We start from the raw sequence: 12091 nt of genomic DNA, 5'->3' as shown, positions 1-12091 counted from the left end.
TCACCAGGCTGGGCTGTGAGCGCCTGTGACTGGGCTCAGGTCACCAGGCTGGGCTGTGAGCGCCTGTGACTGGGCTCAGGTCACCAGGCTGGGCTGTGAGCACCTGTGACTGTGAGCGCCTTTACTCACTGAGTCATCTCATTAGTCCTAACTTTTTTTTAAGTAGAAAATTTGTGGAGACTATTTAACAACAGACCCCACAAACTATATAGAAACTTAAAACAATTCATCTTGGCTAAGAGCCTCTGTGGAGTACCTTTAAGAGAATTTTAAAAGCACTTACTTTGGCAGCATCAAAAATCTTCATAACTGAGGCTGAGATTTCTGGGCCAATTCCATCTCCTGGAATTAAAGTTACTGTCTGAACCTGAACAGGAAAAATCATTGCGAAAATAGTAAGGATTGGTTTTTAAATTTTTTAAAAAAGAGTATCACTCACAGAAAAACTCACTTTCCCAGGTATGTTGGAAAGACCCAAATGCTTTAAAGAAACAGACAAAACCTCCCACTGCGATCACGACAGTGGAGGAGAAACCAACTCTATGATACTCCATGTCTCTGCTCTCAAATGAGTTTGGAAGTTTAAATAGTAATGCAAATTATGCTCTTCAATAAAACAAAAATAAACTACCAAGCATACTTCCTGACTTGTACTTCTTTTCAGACAAGCTCCAATGACTGACTAGTTCATGTCTGTAAATCCCAAGAGAGCAACCATCTCAGCATGGCTAACTAGCTACTCCTCATAAAAGTCCAGCTTCAGTCTGTGGAATGCTGGGAAGTTCTCAGGAAACAGTCAGGCTAATAAAACTACAACGTGTTTCCAGAACGCCAGAGGTCTGTTTGAACCCCCCGAGAAAAATCAGACCTCATCTCTAGAAGCTTCTACTTTCCTTGCTTCTCTATAACACTGACTCCTTCGTATGGTCTCAGTGAGCATGGGATGTCATTGGAACCCATACCGTCATCAGACCCTAAGGCCCAGCTAGAACAACATGAGTGTGTGTGGTGTGACATCAGTTACGTCAATTCCAAAGGCTCTGGACAACAGCAAGCGAGCATCTAACCATGAGTGGAATGTGTCAGAAGGAAAGATGGGAGGATCTGAGACTTGTTCAGACCCCTCTTCATTGGGAACTACAGGTCTAGTTTTTCAACTACATAGTTTTGTTTTAAAAAATCACTAATTAAGAAGAATGAGACAAATATGATAAAATACACTGTACACATGTATGACACTCTCAAAGAATTAATGAAAACATTATATATATATATATATCATAAATTTATTGTTTAAAATCACTATTTCAGCTTTCCCTTACAATGACACCTGGACAGGTTGACTAATTATTTCTCAAGTTTTACATAAAGCTGAATCAATCATTTTTAAAATTAATATATCCTCTTGATCTGTTAAAAATAACCTCATCTAGCCGGGCGGTGGTGGCGCACGCCTTTGATCCCATCACTTGGGAGGCAGAGGCAGGAGGATCTCTGTGTGTTCGAGACCAGCCTGGTCTACAAGAGCTAGTTCCAGGACAGGCTCCAAAACCACAGAGAAACCCTGTCTCGAAAAACCAAAAAAAAAAAAGACCTCATCGACCAACCAGGCTAATATACCCTAGAAATTAAATAACAGTAGAGAACCATGACTGTCTCACCCATTTCCAAGTGTGCTGGGTTTTTCCTTCTGTTCACTTTGGTGTTGAGGATGTGCATGCAGGCAAGTGCTCTGTCACAGAACTTTACCCCTTTTTCCTTTGTATTTTGAGACAGGTTTAAGTTTCCCAAGCTGGCTTTCAACTCTCTCTGGAACACAGGCCCTGCATTTTTTTCTGACCCTCCTGAGCAGCTAGGATCACAAACCTATACCATCAAGTCCAGGTTCAGAATGGCTTTGAAATACTGACTTGGTTATTCTTGAGCTTGAAATGAAAGTCTTATTCTATATTTTTAAAAACTTTTATCAGTTTTTTTGAGAATTCCATACAATGTGCTTTGCTCATATTCACCTCCCTTCCCCATCTCTCCCTGCCTTCCCCACCCATCCAACTTTGTGTCCTTTTTCTTCTTTTGACCCATCAAGACCAATTTGTAATGCTCAAATATTCCAGGATTTGTGGACTTCAAATGGAGCGTGGTCATCTGACCAAGACCTATAACCTAATCAGAGAAAACTGACTCTCTCTCCCAGCAGAATAACCACCAATCACTCCACAGCTAGAGGTAGGATTGTGTGCCCCACACCCCTCCCATGCTGGAATTTGGTCTGCTTTGGGCTTGCACTGGTCTTGTGCATGCATTCAGCTGCTGTGAGCTCATTTCTGCATTTTTGGCATAAGCAGGGCCAGAGGCTCCTTCTTCCTGTTCTCCCACATGTAATGCCATCTAAGAAGCTACTTTTCTTCTCCAGTACATCCAGCAAATAGAGGAAGAAATGTACTATGGTATCATCACATTCATGGCATGAAATGTGATGTGGGAGTATAAGAATGAAGGAATTACAAAATCAAATCAGGTTCTATAAAAAGGGAAAAAATAATAAATAGGAAGTCACTGACACACAGTCTTGGAATGCTCCAAAAATGTGCCATCAGCTTTTCAAGCACAGAACTCTAAAGCCAGGAATTCCAAAAACAGCAGATTTAATGGGCACTAGATGATCCACTAATACTGGGTCTATGGACTGCATACAGAGAGTGTAGGTCTGCAGGGCCCAGAGAAGCACAAGACGTTCATAGATGATAACCAATCTACTGCTTTTAGGGAAGCTCAGAAAACAAAAATGCAAAGCAAAAGTTTTTGAAGCTTCTCAACAATTTTCTCTCAACTTGTATGTTTCTAAAAAATCATAAACCCTAAGTGTCTTAAGACACTAATGAGATTACAAAATAAAGTAATAGCTTCAGGGTAACTTCTATTTTTATCCTGGCTCCTTGAAGATATTACTGGGACAGGCTTACATAGCCAGATATAACAGACTTCTCCTCAATAGGAAAATGACATGAGATCTGTGTAATTGTCAGCCAATAATTTTAACATACATTAGAAGTATGACCAATTCCCTTTAGCATTAAATAAATGAAGACGGAATGCTAAATAATAAATGTATTTGAGAATTTCTTTCTTGAGAAACTTCTAAAAGGAAAAGTAAAGACATAATTATACTCACAGCACCGGCCAAACCTCTTGTCACCTGTTTTGTATTGTGGAATGCACCCAGCAGCCGAGAGACCTACATCAACACAACAGAGAAGTGTCATGCACAGAACTAAACACAAACACTAGAGAATTCATTTTTGATAGGTTTCCTTGGAAGAACTCAAGTCTTTTTCTTCTTTTTTTTTTTTTTACTTGGAGACTTTTCAGGAATAATTTTCTCAAATATTACTAGCTCAATGTTGCTGAACTGAAACGGCAGAACTACAGTTCTGTACTTTTTCTTTCTTTGGAGGTTTATGCATGCGTGTGTGGTATATTACTGTATATATGTACTTGTGTACATGCGTGTGAAAGCCAGAGGCCACACCAGGTGTCCTTCTATCTTGGTTTTTGAGAAGGGTGAGCGCACTGAACTCACAGCTCACGAATTTAGGAAGAGCTGGCAGTGAGCTCCAGGAGACCCTCCTGTCTCAGCCTCCTTAACGCTGGAATTACAGTCATGTGCCACCATTCAGCCTTTTTTGTTTCTAAATAAATTTATGTATTTTACATCCTGACCACAGTTTCCCCCCCCTCCTCTCCCCCAACTCCTCCACTCCTACCTCCCCTCCCAACCAGTTCCCCCCCATTTCTGTTTAGGAAAGGGCAGGTCTCTGCTCAGCCTTTTTAATGTAGGTGCAGGAAATCTGAACTCAGGTCAACATGCTTGCAGGGTGGGCACTTTACAGACTGAGCCAAACCCCTCCCCGCCCCATCCTCCCCTGCCCCCCCACCCCTCTGCCAAGCTCAGCACTGAACTGTTTTTTAAAGTCCGAGTTTTTAAGTTTAAACTGTCAAAAACTTTTGAAGACAAAATGGAACTACTCATTTTTGCCTCAAATCTTAGTTTTCTCTAATGTTCTGGTTAGTTTTGTTAATCCTCTTGACCACCAGAGAAAGCCATATGCTCTAAGAAAATTATCACCAGATTTAAAGCCAGTGGAGTCCTTAAGGAACCAGAGCACGGCTGCTATCCGAATTAATTCTGTGGATAGAAGGTCAAAGACCAGGATTTGCACCTGGGCAATGGTGGTGCACAGCTTTAATCCCAGCATTTGGGAGGCAGAGGCAGGTGAATCCCTGTGAGTTCAAGGCCAAACCAAAAAAAAAAAAAGGCCGGGATTTGTCTAAGATCAGAGTGACCAATAAGCAAATTACTGAGTTCTTTTTTTAAAAATTATTATTATAGAATTTTATGCATATGGGTGTTTTGCCTGCACACATGTACCTGGTGCCCACGGAGGTCTTCTGGAGCTAGAGTTATAGACGGTTATAAGCCACCACATTGGAAATGGAACCCGGGTCCCCTGGAAGAGCAGCCAGTGCTCTTAACCACGGAGCCATCTCTCCAATAGCCCAATCAGCAAATTAGAGACAATCTTGCTGGGCCTCTGGAACAGATCTGGGACTGTAGCTACGCAGTAAACTGAGGTAGGAGGTTCCAAGCCTGTCTGGGCTACAGGGAATCCTCAAGACTAACAAAGACAACTCAGCAAGACCCCATCTCAAAAACTAAGGAGGGCTGGGCACACAGTTCAGAGGCAGACCACCTGCCTAGCATATACCAGCCCCGACACCACCAAAAGGGGAATAAACAACCAGGTCTTCTGTGTCTGTCATAGGCCAACTAAAAATATTATAACAGTTTATAGTAAACCTAAACTAGTTTACTTAGCACTATTTGATGCCAATGCCACACAGAATATTTTAATTGTTTAGTTCTTCTAGGAGTACAGGAAATAGTTATTACTGTTATTTGTTAATTTGGAGACTACAGAAAGATGTAAAAAAGGAAAATAAAAGTCACTCAACAAACGTACCACTCAGCCGGGCGGTGGTGGTGCTCGCCTTTAATCCCAGCACTCGGGAGGCAGAGGCAGGCAGATCTCTGTGAGTTCGAGGCCAGCCTGGTCAACAAGAGCCAGTTCTGGGACAGGCTCCAAAGCTACAGAGAAACACTGTCTCAAAAAATAAAAACAAAAACACAAACAAAACAAGTCTACCACTCTAAGACATTAGTATTAATACATTTTTTTCTGATAACCAATAGCATATGTACACGTTTAAAAAGGTATTTCAAAAGCTGGGCGGTGGTGGCGCACGCCTTTAATCCCAGCACTTGGGAGGCAGAGGCAGGCGGATCTCTGTGAGTTCGAGACCAGCCTGGTCTACAAGAGCTAGTTCCAGGACAGGCTCCAAAACCACAGAGAAATCCTGTCTCGAAAAACCAAAAAAAAAAAAAAGGTATTTCAAACTGTAGCGTACACCTTTAAACCTAGCACTTGGGAAGCAGAAGTAGGTGGATTTCTCTGAGTTTGAAGGCTAGCCTGGTCTAAACAGTGAGTGCTAGGCTACAGTGAGACCCTGTCTCAAGAAAAACAGCTTTCAAATGTAATAATAGCTGACTCCTTCAGAAATTGTACAGTCTTACTGCAATAAAATCAAAGCAAATAATTGAATACAGACCAAAGACATTCAAGTCTGCTAAAAAATTTTTTTAATGTAACTTTTTCACGTTAGATACACGAGCAGAGAGACATTGTTACACCCTGTCTTATTTTTCCCTGGCCCTCAGGAGGATTGAAAGTTCAACGCCTGCCAGTCTGTGCTAGGCTAGAGTGAGTTTAAGGTCAGCATGGGTGGTTTACTGAGACCTGGCTTTAAAACTGGAGGGAAAGAACAGTGCTGAGGGTGCAGCTCGGTGGGACAGTGCTTCCTGGCACCAGGCTCAGTCTCCGGCGCCACAGCAATAGCCAATATCCCAAGACACGCAAGCCTTTCTTATGCTTTGTCTGCTACTATATCTACAGAGCCTGGGACACCTCCTGCCTCGTGCTTGATGCCCAACAAACCCTTCTACAACAACCCAGGCCACTCAGAAAAATGCTATGTGCAGCTGAGGGCTCCCATCCCAGCTTCCGTGACTGTACTGACTTCCCTCTAACTGCCGATATTTCCCGTTTTCCCATTTCTCCTCTATGATCCTGAACTAAAATAAAATAATATTTCCTCTATAAAACCTAGCTTCCTGAACTTGATTTCAGGCCCCAGATCACCTGAACCCTGAGACTCTTCACTTCCTTTTACTTTCATATTCCACCTAAGAACAAGAGGTCTATGGAAAGGAGGGGCTGGAGCTGGCTCTCATAGTCTTTAGAGCCGGAAAAGCCTTTAAAACCCACTTTTTCTCAGTGGGGAAATCTTTGATCTACAAATGACTTTTTTTTTAAAGAAACAAATAAAACCTTAAATGGAAACTGGGTGTGGTGGCTCACTCCTATAATCTTGCCTACAGTCGGGAACTAGAAAAAGGACCAGGAGTTCAAGGTCAGCCTGAGCTACAGGCTTAGCTACACTTGAGACCAAAGCAAAACCCTTAAATGGAAAGCCAGAAATAGCCTTCCTGAAGGAAACCCCAAATGCCATTTAGCACTTCACCTGATGAGTTAGCCCCAGGAGCCTCTCCTGAGCCCTAATCCCTAGAGAGATCGACCCAAAGGCTGGGCCACCCTGCCAAAGGTCACATATGGAATCACGTCCCAGGGGACATCTTTCGACCCTACAGCCAATAATTTCTGAACTTTTGGGAATTTTCTTACAGAGCTAAAGGCAAAACCAACTTCCCAGCACACTCTTCCCCAGTGTAGCTATCTCTATCCTTCCCCTGAAGGCTGACTATACCTACTAAGTGGATCAGGCAGGGAGCGTAAGCCCAGACACTAAAGGACAAACTTGTTACACCTTTAACAGTGAATGTGACCTGATGTGGGTCTGAAGAACGTGGCAAACTACTGAGTGAAAAAGCCTAGTTACTGAGGCCCAGGAACCGCTGTCTGCTTGGCAACTGCCAAAATAGATATATTGATAACTAAGAAAGCTTCAGGCTTTCTTGTCCTGCATGGGCTAGGTGCTTGCTTTCAAGCACAAACAACTCTGACACAGCCCATCTTACAGGTGGGCTCACAGACATTAAGTAATTTGCTCCGGGCACACAGGTTGGTTGATGGCATTATCAGGATTTAAAACTAAGACTCCTACATTGAATTAGCAGTACATGATAGTGCATCCTCAAACCTCTCTTTAAACTTAGAAAGGGGGGAGGGGGAAACACCAAATTTTATATAAAAAAAATCGCATTGCTTAGAGCAGATTTCAGGGACCACTGGCTCTAGCATCAGATGACCTAAGGCCTGGTCAGTACTATATCCATAACTGGCTAAGTGACCTTGGCCACTGGACAAGCAGAAGGGCACTAAAAAATCAAAATACTTGGGTTCCTCTCCAAGATGACAATGACATCCTGTATGACCTTGAGTAAGACTGTCTTTGGGGACAGGTCAGCCCCACGGGGAAACCAAAAGATTGCATATGTAACCTCAAGTGCCTTCCAGCTTGTACCTGGGCCATCATATCGAAGAGAGCTAGAGCAGGGTTCCCAACAACAGGATGATGCTGCGGTCTTCCTCTCTGAGTGTTCAGAGTGTAATTCCAAGGAGCATGATTAATGCCCTGTGTCCTCTGAAGGGGAAATAGCTGCCGAGGCATCAGGCTAGAAGAGTTCCGAGAGGGAGAAAAATCTGGCCGGCAGGACCGCCCCGGGATTCCCTCACCTGGGAAAACCTCTCACTCCCATAGCTTAGCGGCTCAAAGGCTCAGAGGGACTTGGGAGGGGCGACCTGGGCCGTGCCCCGAAACCGGCAGGTAACAGGGCCGCGGGGCCTGGGCGGCCGTTCTGTGACCTTCCGGGGCTCCGCGCGAGGCCTGGGCTCCAGTACCGGAGGAGCCTGGTAGGGACACCCGGAGCAGAGCCGGCCGCCTTGACCTTGAGGCCGTCCCCGCCGAGGGCGCGGCTGTCCAGGCTCAGGGCTAGCCACGCTCGGCGTGCTGGCCACGCTCCCCGAAACTCTCCCCGCGGGCCGTGCGCCGCCTCCACCGGCCCCCGCGCGCTCGCCTCCGCCAGGCATGAGGAGAGATCACAGTCTGCCCTCCCGGGCTGCCCGCGAGCCTGATGCCCTGTGGCGCTCACCTTGGACACCCACGCGGACCCAGCCATCGCGTCCACTTCCCTCACCGCGGCGACAGCGGCAACACCAAGGCGCCTGCGCGTAGCCGGCGCTCCAGAAGCCCGCCTCGCCCGGCCCCGCCCCGAGGCCCCGTGTGGCCCCGCCCTTAGCTCGGATTTTCGCGTCGTTCGCCTACGGACCCGACCCTTCTCTGCACAGCTGCCACTAGCTGGCCAATCACTGTCTTAATCCTTCGATGACGTGTTGCTGAGCAGGCCCAGCTGCGACCCGGAAGCCCCCCCCCCCCCCCCCCTGCTTCATTCATTGAGTAGCTGTGTGGATGAGGTGTTTGTTTGCCACCTATTAGGGATCTAATGAGCCTTCTATATTTGGAGGGTAATGGGTCCCCTTTGCAATCCCACGGCAACAGGTATTTTACTTATTCCCCAAACGTTGGTTTGGTTTGGTTTGTTTCTTAGAGACAGTCCTATAGATCCTCAAACTCTATGTAGCTGAAGCTGGATTTGAATTCCTGATCCTCTTTTCTTGCCTCTACCTCCCAAGTGCAGGGACTACAGGCATGCACCACCACGCTAACTTGATTTTTGTTTTTTAATAGCTTTACTGAAATATAGTTTAAATATAGAAGATACTCTGTGTTGCTCAGAGGTTAAGAGCATTGTTGTTCTTACAAAGGACACAGGTTCGGTTTCCAGCACCCACATGATGGCTTACAACCATCTATAACTCCAGGTTTAGGGGATCCAGCACCCTCTTCTGGCCTCCCTGGGTACCAGGTACCAATGTGGTGTACACACCTAAATGCAGACAAAACAACTCATATGTATAAAATAGATCTTTAAAAGTAGTCGATGTAAATGTACAGTTTTAAGTTTTTAGTAAATGTAAACTTGCATAGTATCAGTTCAGAAAACACAGCTCTTGGGCTGGGGAGATGGCCCAGTAGGTTAGGTGCCTGTTTCAAAAGCATAAGGAGGTCTGGACAGATGGCTCAGCAGTTAAGAGCATTGCTTGCTCTTCCAAAGGTCTTGAGTTCAATTCCCAACATGGTGGCTCACAACTCATCTGTAATGAGGTCTGGTGCCCTCTTCTGGCCAGCAGGCATACATGCAGATAGAATATTGTATACATAATAAATAAATATTAAAAAAAGCATAAGGACCTAAATAATAAAAACCTCCTTGTGCCAACCAGTCCCTGGTTCAGTGAGAGACACCATCTCAAAAACTAAGATAAGGTGGCGCACACCTTTAATCCCAGCACTCGGGAGGCAGAGGCTTGCGGATCTCTGGGAGTTCGAGGCCAGCCTGGTCTGCAAGAGCTAGTTCCAGAACAGGAACCAAAAGCTATGGAGAAACCCTGTCTTGAAAAACCAAAAAAAAAAAAAAAAAAAAAAAAAAACTAAGGTAAAAATACCTGCCATGGGGAGGGGAGCAGAGAAAAATGTAGAGCTCAATAAATATCAATTAAAAAAAGAATACCTGCCGTGAAACACACACACACACACACACACACACACACACACACACACACACTACAGCTATTATCTTAAAGAGAATAAGAGGGTTTATTCTAGCCAAATATAAGTAACTAAAGCCAGGAAACACAGACCTGGGTTAGCCCAAATTCCTGTTCCAACATGATTAAAAACAGTGTGTCAGTTAAAATGAATGTTAAATGTTAATGTTAGAATACTGAGGACAGGAACATTGAGGAAGGTAAATAGGAGCTTGCAAGCTGGGCATGGTGGTGCATGCCCTTAATCACAACACTCAGGAGGCAGAGGCAGTTAGATCTGAGTTTGAAGGCCAGTCTGGCCTACAAAATGAGTTTCAGGACAAGCTGGGCTACACAGAGAAACCCTGGCTGGAAACACAGAAGGCAGCCGGATATGAGACAGCCAAGCTCACTGGACAAAGAAGAGCTGGTCTCAGTTTTAGCAGGGTCTGACTGGCACCCACAAAGACTAAATTGAAAGAGAACTGGCTCAGCAGTTAAAACTTAAGAGCAACTTTTGCTCTTCCAGAAGAGTGAAATTCGGTTCTCTGCACTCAGCGAAGAAGGCTCGTAAACTCCTGGCATTCCAGTTCCAGGGAGTTACATGCTCTTCTGGCTTCCCTGGGCACCAACATACATGTAGCATGTGCTCACAGAGACACGAGCACATAAATAAAACATTTTTTTTTTAAAGAAAAGCTTGTATGAGAGCATCACCTACTCCAGGAAGGAGACACAGCCCCGCCCAGGCGCAGCTAAAGAGCAGGTGGTAAAGAGAAGGAAAATTGCAGGTATCTCTTGGTAACCATGCCTGCTGACAACAGAACGCTCTTCTGGGAGGGAGACATCCTTGGGTCAGCAGTTCAGTGGGGGCACCAGGACATTTACCTACACATGTACATGCACGGTCAAAGGGCTTGCATCCTCAAGAAATGTGACATCGTTAGAATATCATTTACATTATGGGGTTGATACATCTTCCCTTTTGTTGACATCATGTGAAGAAAGACGCAAAAAGGAAGAAGACCCTGCTCATGATTTAAGATGGAGAAATTGTCATCTTACCTCATGAATATGTTACTTACCTCATAAATATTCATAGAAGTTTCTTTAAAATTCACAGTGCATAACTCATTTGGGGCTCCTTGGGCAAGGGAAGTGCATTTCAATCTCTCTGTTTTATCTGCTGAGCTGCTCCCCCAGCTTCCACGCCCTGCGGAATATCCTACTTGCGTTTACTGACCAAACTGCTGCTTTATTAAGGAAACTTCTAATCAATCTGTCTACATCTGACTGAATCCTTTTCTAAGAAGACAAGAATCAAGAGACATCCCCACACATACAACATCCACCACAGCAACAGTTTTGTGAAATCTTTATAGTAGCGGAACAAGAAAAATCAGCAGACTCTTTTCAAAAGCATTGGACCATCAGGCTGGCAGGTTTCAGCAAGGCTGGGAAATCCCTGCAGTGAGACCTCAGATGTTATCTGATGACTTTCTTAGCATTTGGGTTAGGGACAGCTGGGAAGTGCAACTAAGAGGATTTACTTAATAGTCCCTAGGAAGTTGGGTCACACACAGGGGTGGACAACAAATGCCTATGTAGGAGATAAGATAGCTAAGATAATTAGCCTCTGGACTCGCAACATTCCAGCTCTCTACAGTTAGCCTTGTAGAATATTTAACAGCCGCGTGGCCTTTTTTTCTTCTAGGAACTTAAGTTTCCAGACACGACTACAATCCAGTTTCTAACATACAGATTTGTTTCTCAGGTCCCATTTTCAGTTAGTTCCTGCTCCTGATCTCTGTCCTTGGCAACTGTGATCAAACTGATTGATTAATTGAATGGTTGATTGATTGGTTGATTGTTATTCTTTTTTAAAAACGCTGCAAGATCCCTGGTGGCAGTAGGCAGCAGAAATGCTGTAGGTCCCAAATGGTGGCGGTGGGCCATGTGGTGGCAGGCAGCGGGTTCTGGGAGCAGCCAGTTCCAGGCAGAAATGGCTGCCGGTCCCAGAGTGGCGACCTGAGCGGTGGTGGCGGGCTGCTGGTCTCAGAGCAGTGGTGGCGGCCCATGTGGCAGCAGGCAGTGGACCCCAGGCAGAGAAGACTGCTGGTCCCTGAGCAATGGCTGGTCCCAGGCAGGGAGACACATGGCGGGTGGGCAGAAGACAGAAACATGGATAGACACATGCAGGGTGAGGTTGAATGTTTATTCAGGGGGTTATGGAGGAGGAGGGGTGAAGGAGGGGACAGAGAGAGAGAGAGAGAGAGAGAGAGAGAGAAAAGAGGAGAAAGAGACAGAGAAGGGGGGAAGCAGAGAAGTGGGGAGAGAGGCAGAAGCGAAGCTGCCTCTCCGAGAGGAAG

The 12091-nt window shown here is 45.2% G+C and overlaps 1 protein-coding gene across 2 annotated transcripts in view; it reads right to left on the bottom strand.

Annotated features, from left to right (window-relative positions):
* Nucleotides 1-8322, bottom strand: part of Idh3a (isocitrate dehydrogenase 3 (NAD(+)) alpha) — a 23399-nt gene extending 15077 nt beyond the window's left edge. Inside the window, exons 1-3 of one of the 2 annotated variants that reach the window (XM_013346282.2) lie at nt 8228-8322; nt 3173-3235; nt 284-367 (exon numbers count right to left, since the gene is read on the bottom strand). In XM_013346282.2, coding sequence (XP_013201736.1) covers nt 284-367; nt 3173-3235; nt 8228-8254 — 174 coding nt within the window. In that variant the 5' untranslated portion in view covers nt 8255-8322. The remainder of the gene's footprint in view (nt 1-283; nt 368-3172; nt 3236-8227) is intronic. The other variant, XM_026779171.1, reaches the window with a different exon arrangement.
* Between the last annotated feature and the right edge of the window lie 3769 nt (nt 8323-12091).

Source organism: Microtus ochrogaster, chromosome 5 (assembly GCF_000317375.1).
Source record: "Microtus ochrogaster isolate Prairie Vole_2 chromosome 5, MicOch1.0, whole genome shotgun sequence".
NCBI lineage: Eukaryota > Metazoa > Chordata > Mammalia > Rodentia > Cricetidae > Microtus > Microtus ochrogaster.
The sequence above is the reverse complement of the archived record's forward strand: the minus strand, read 5'-3'. Positions and strand labels throughout refer to the sequence as shown.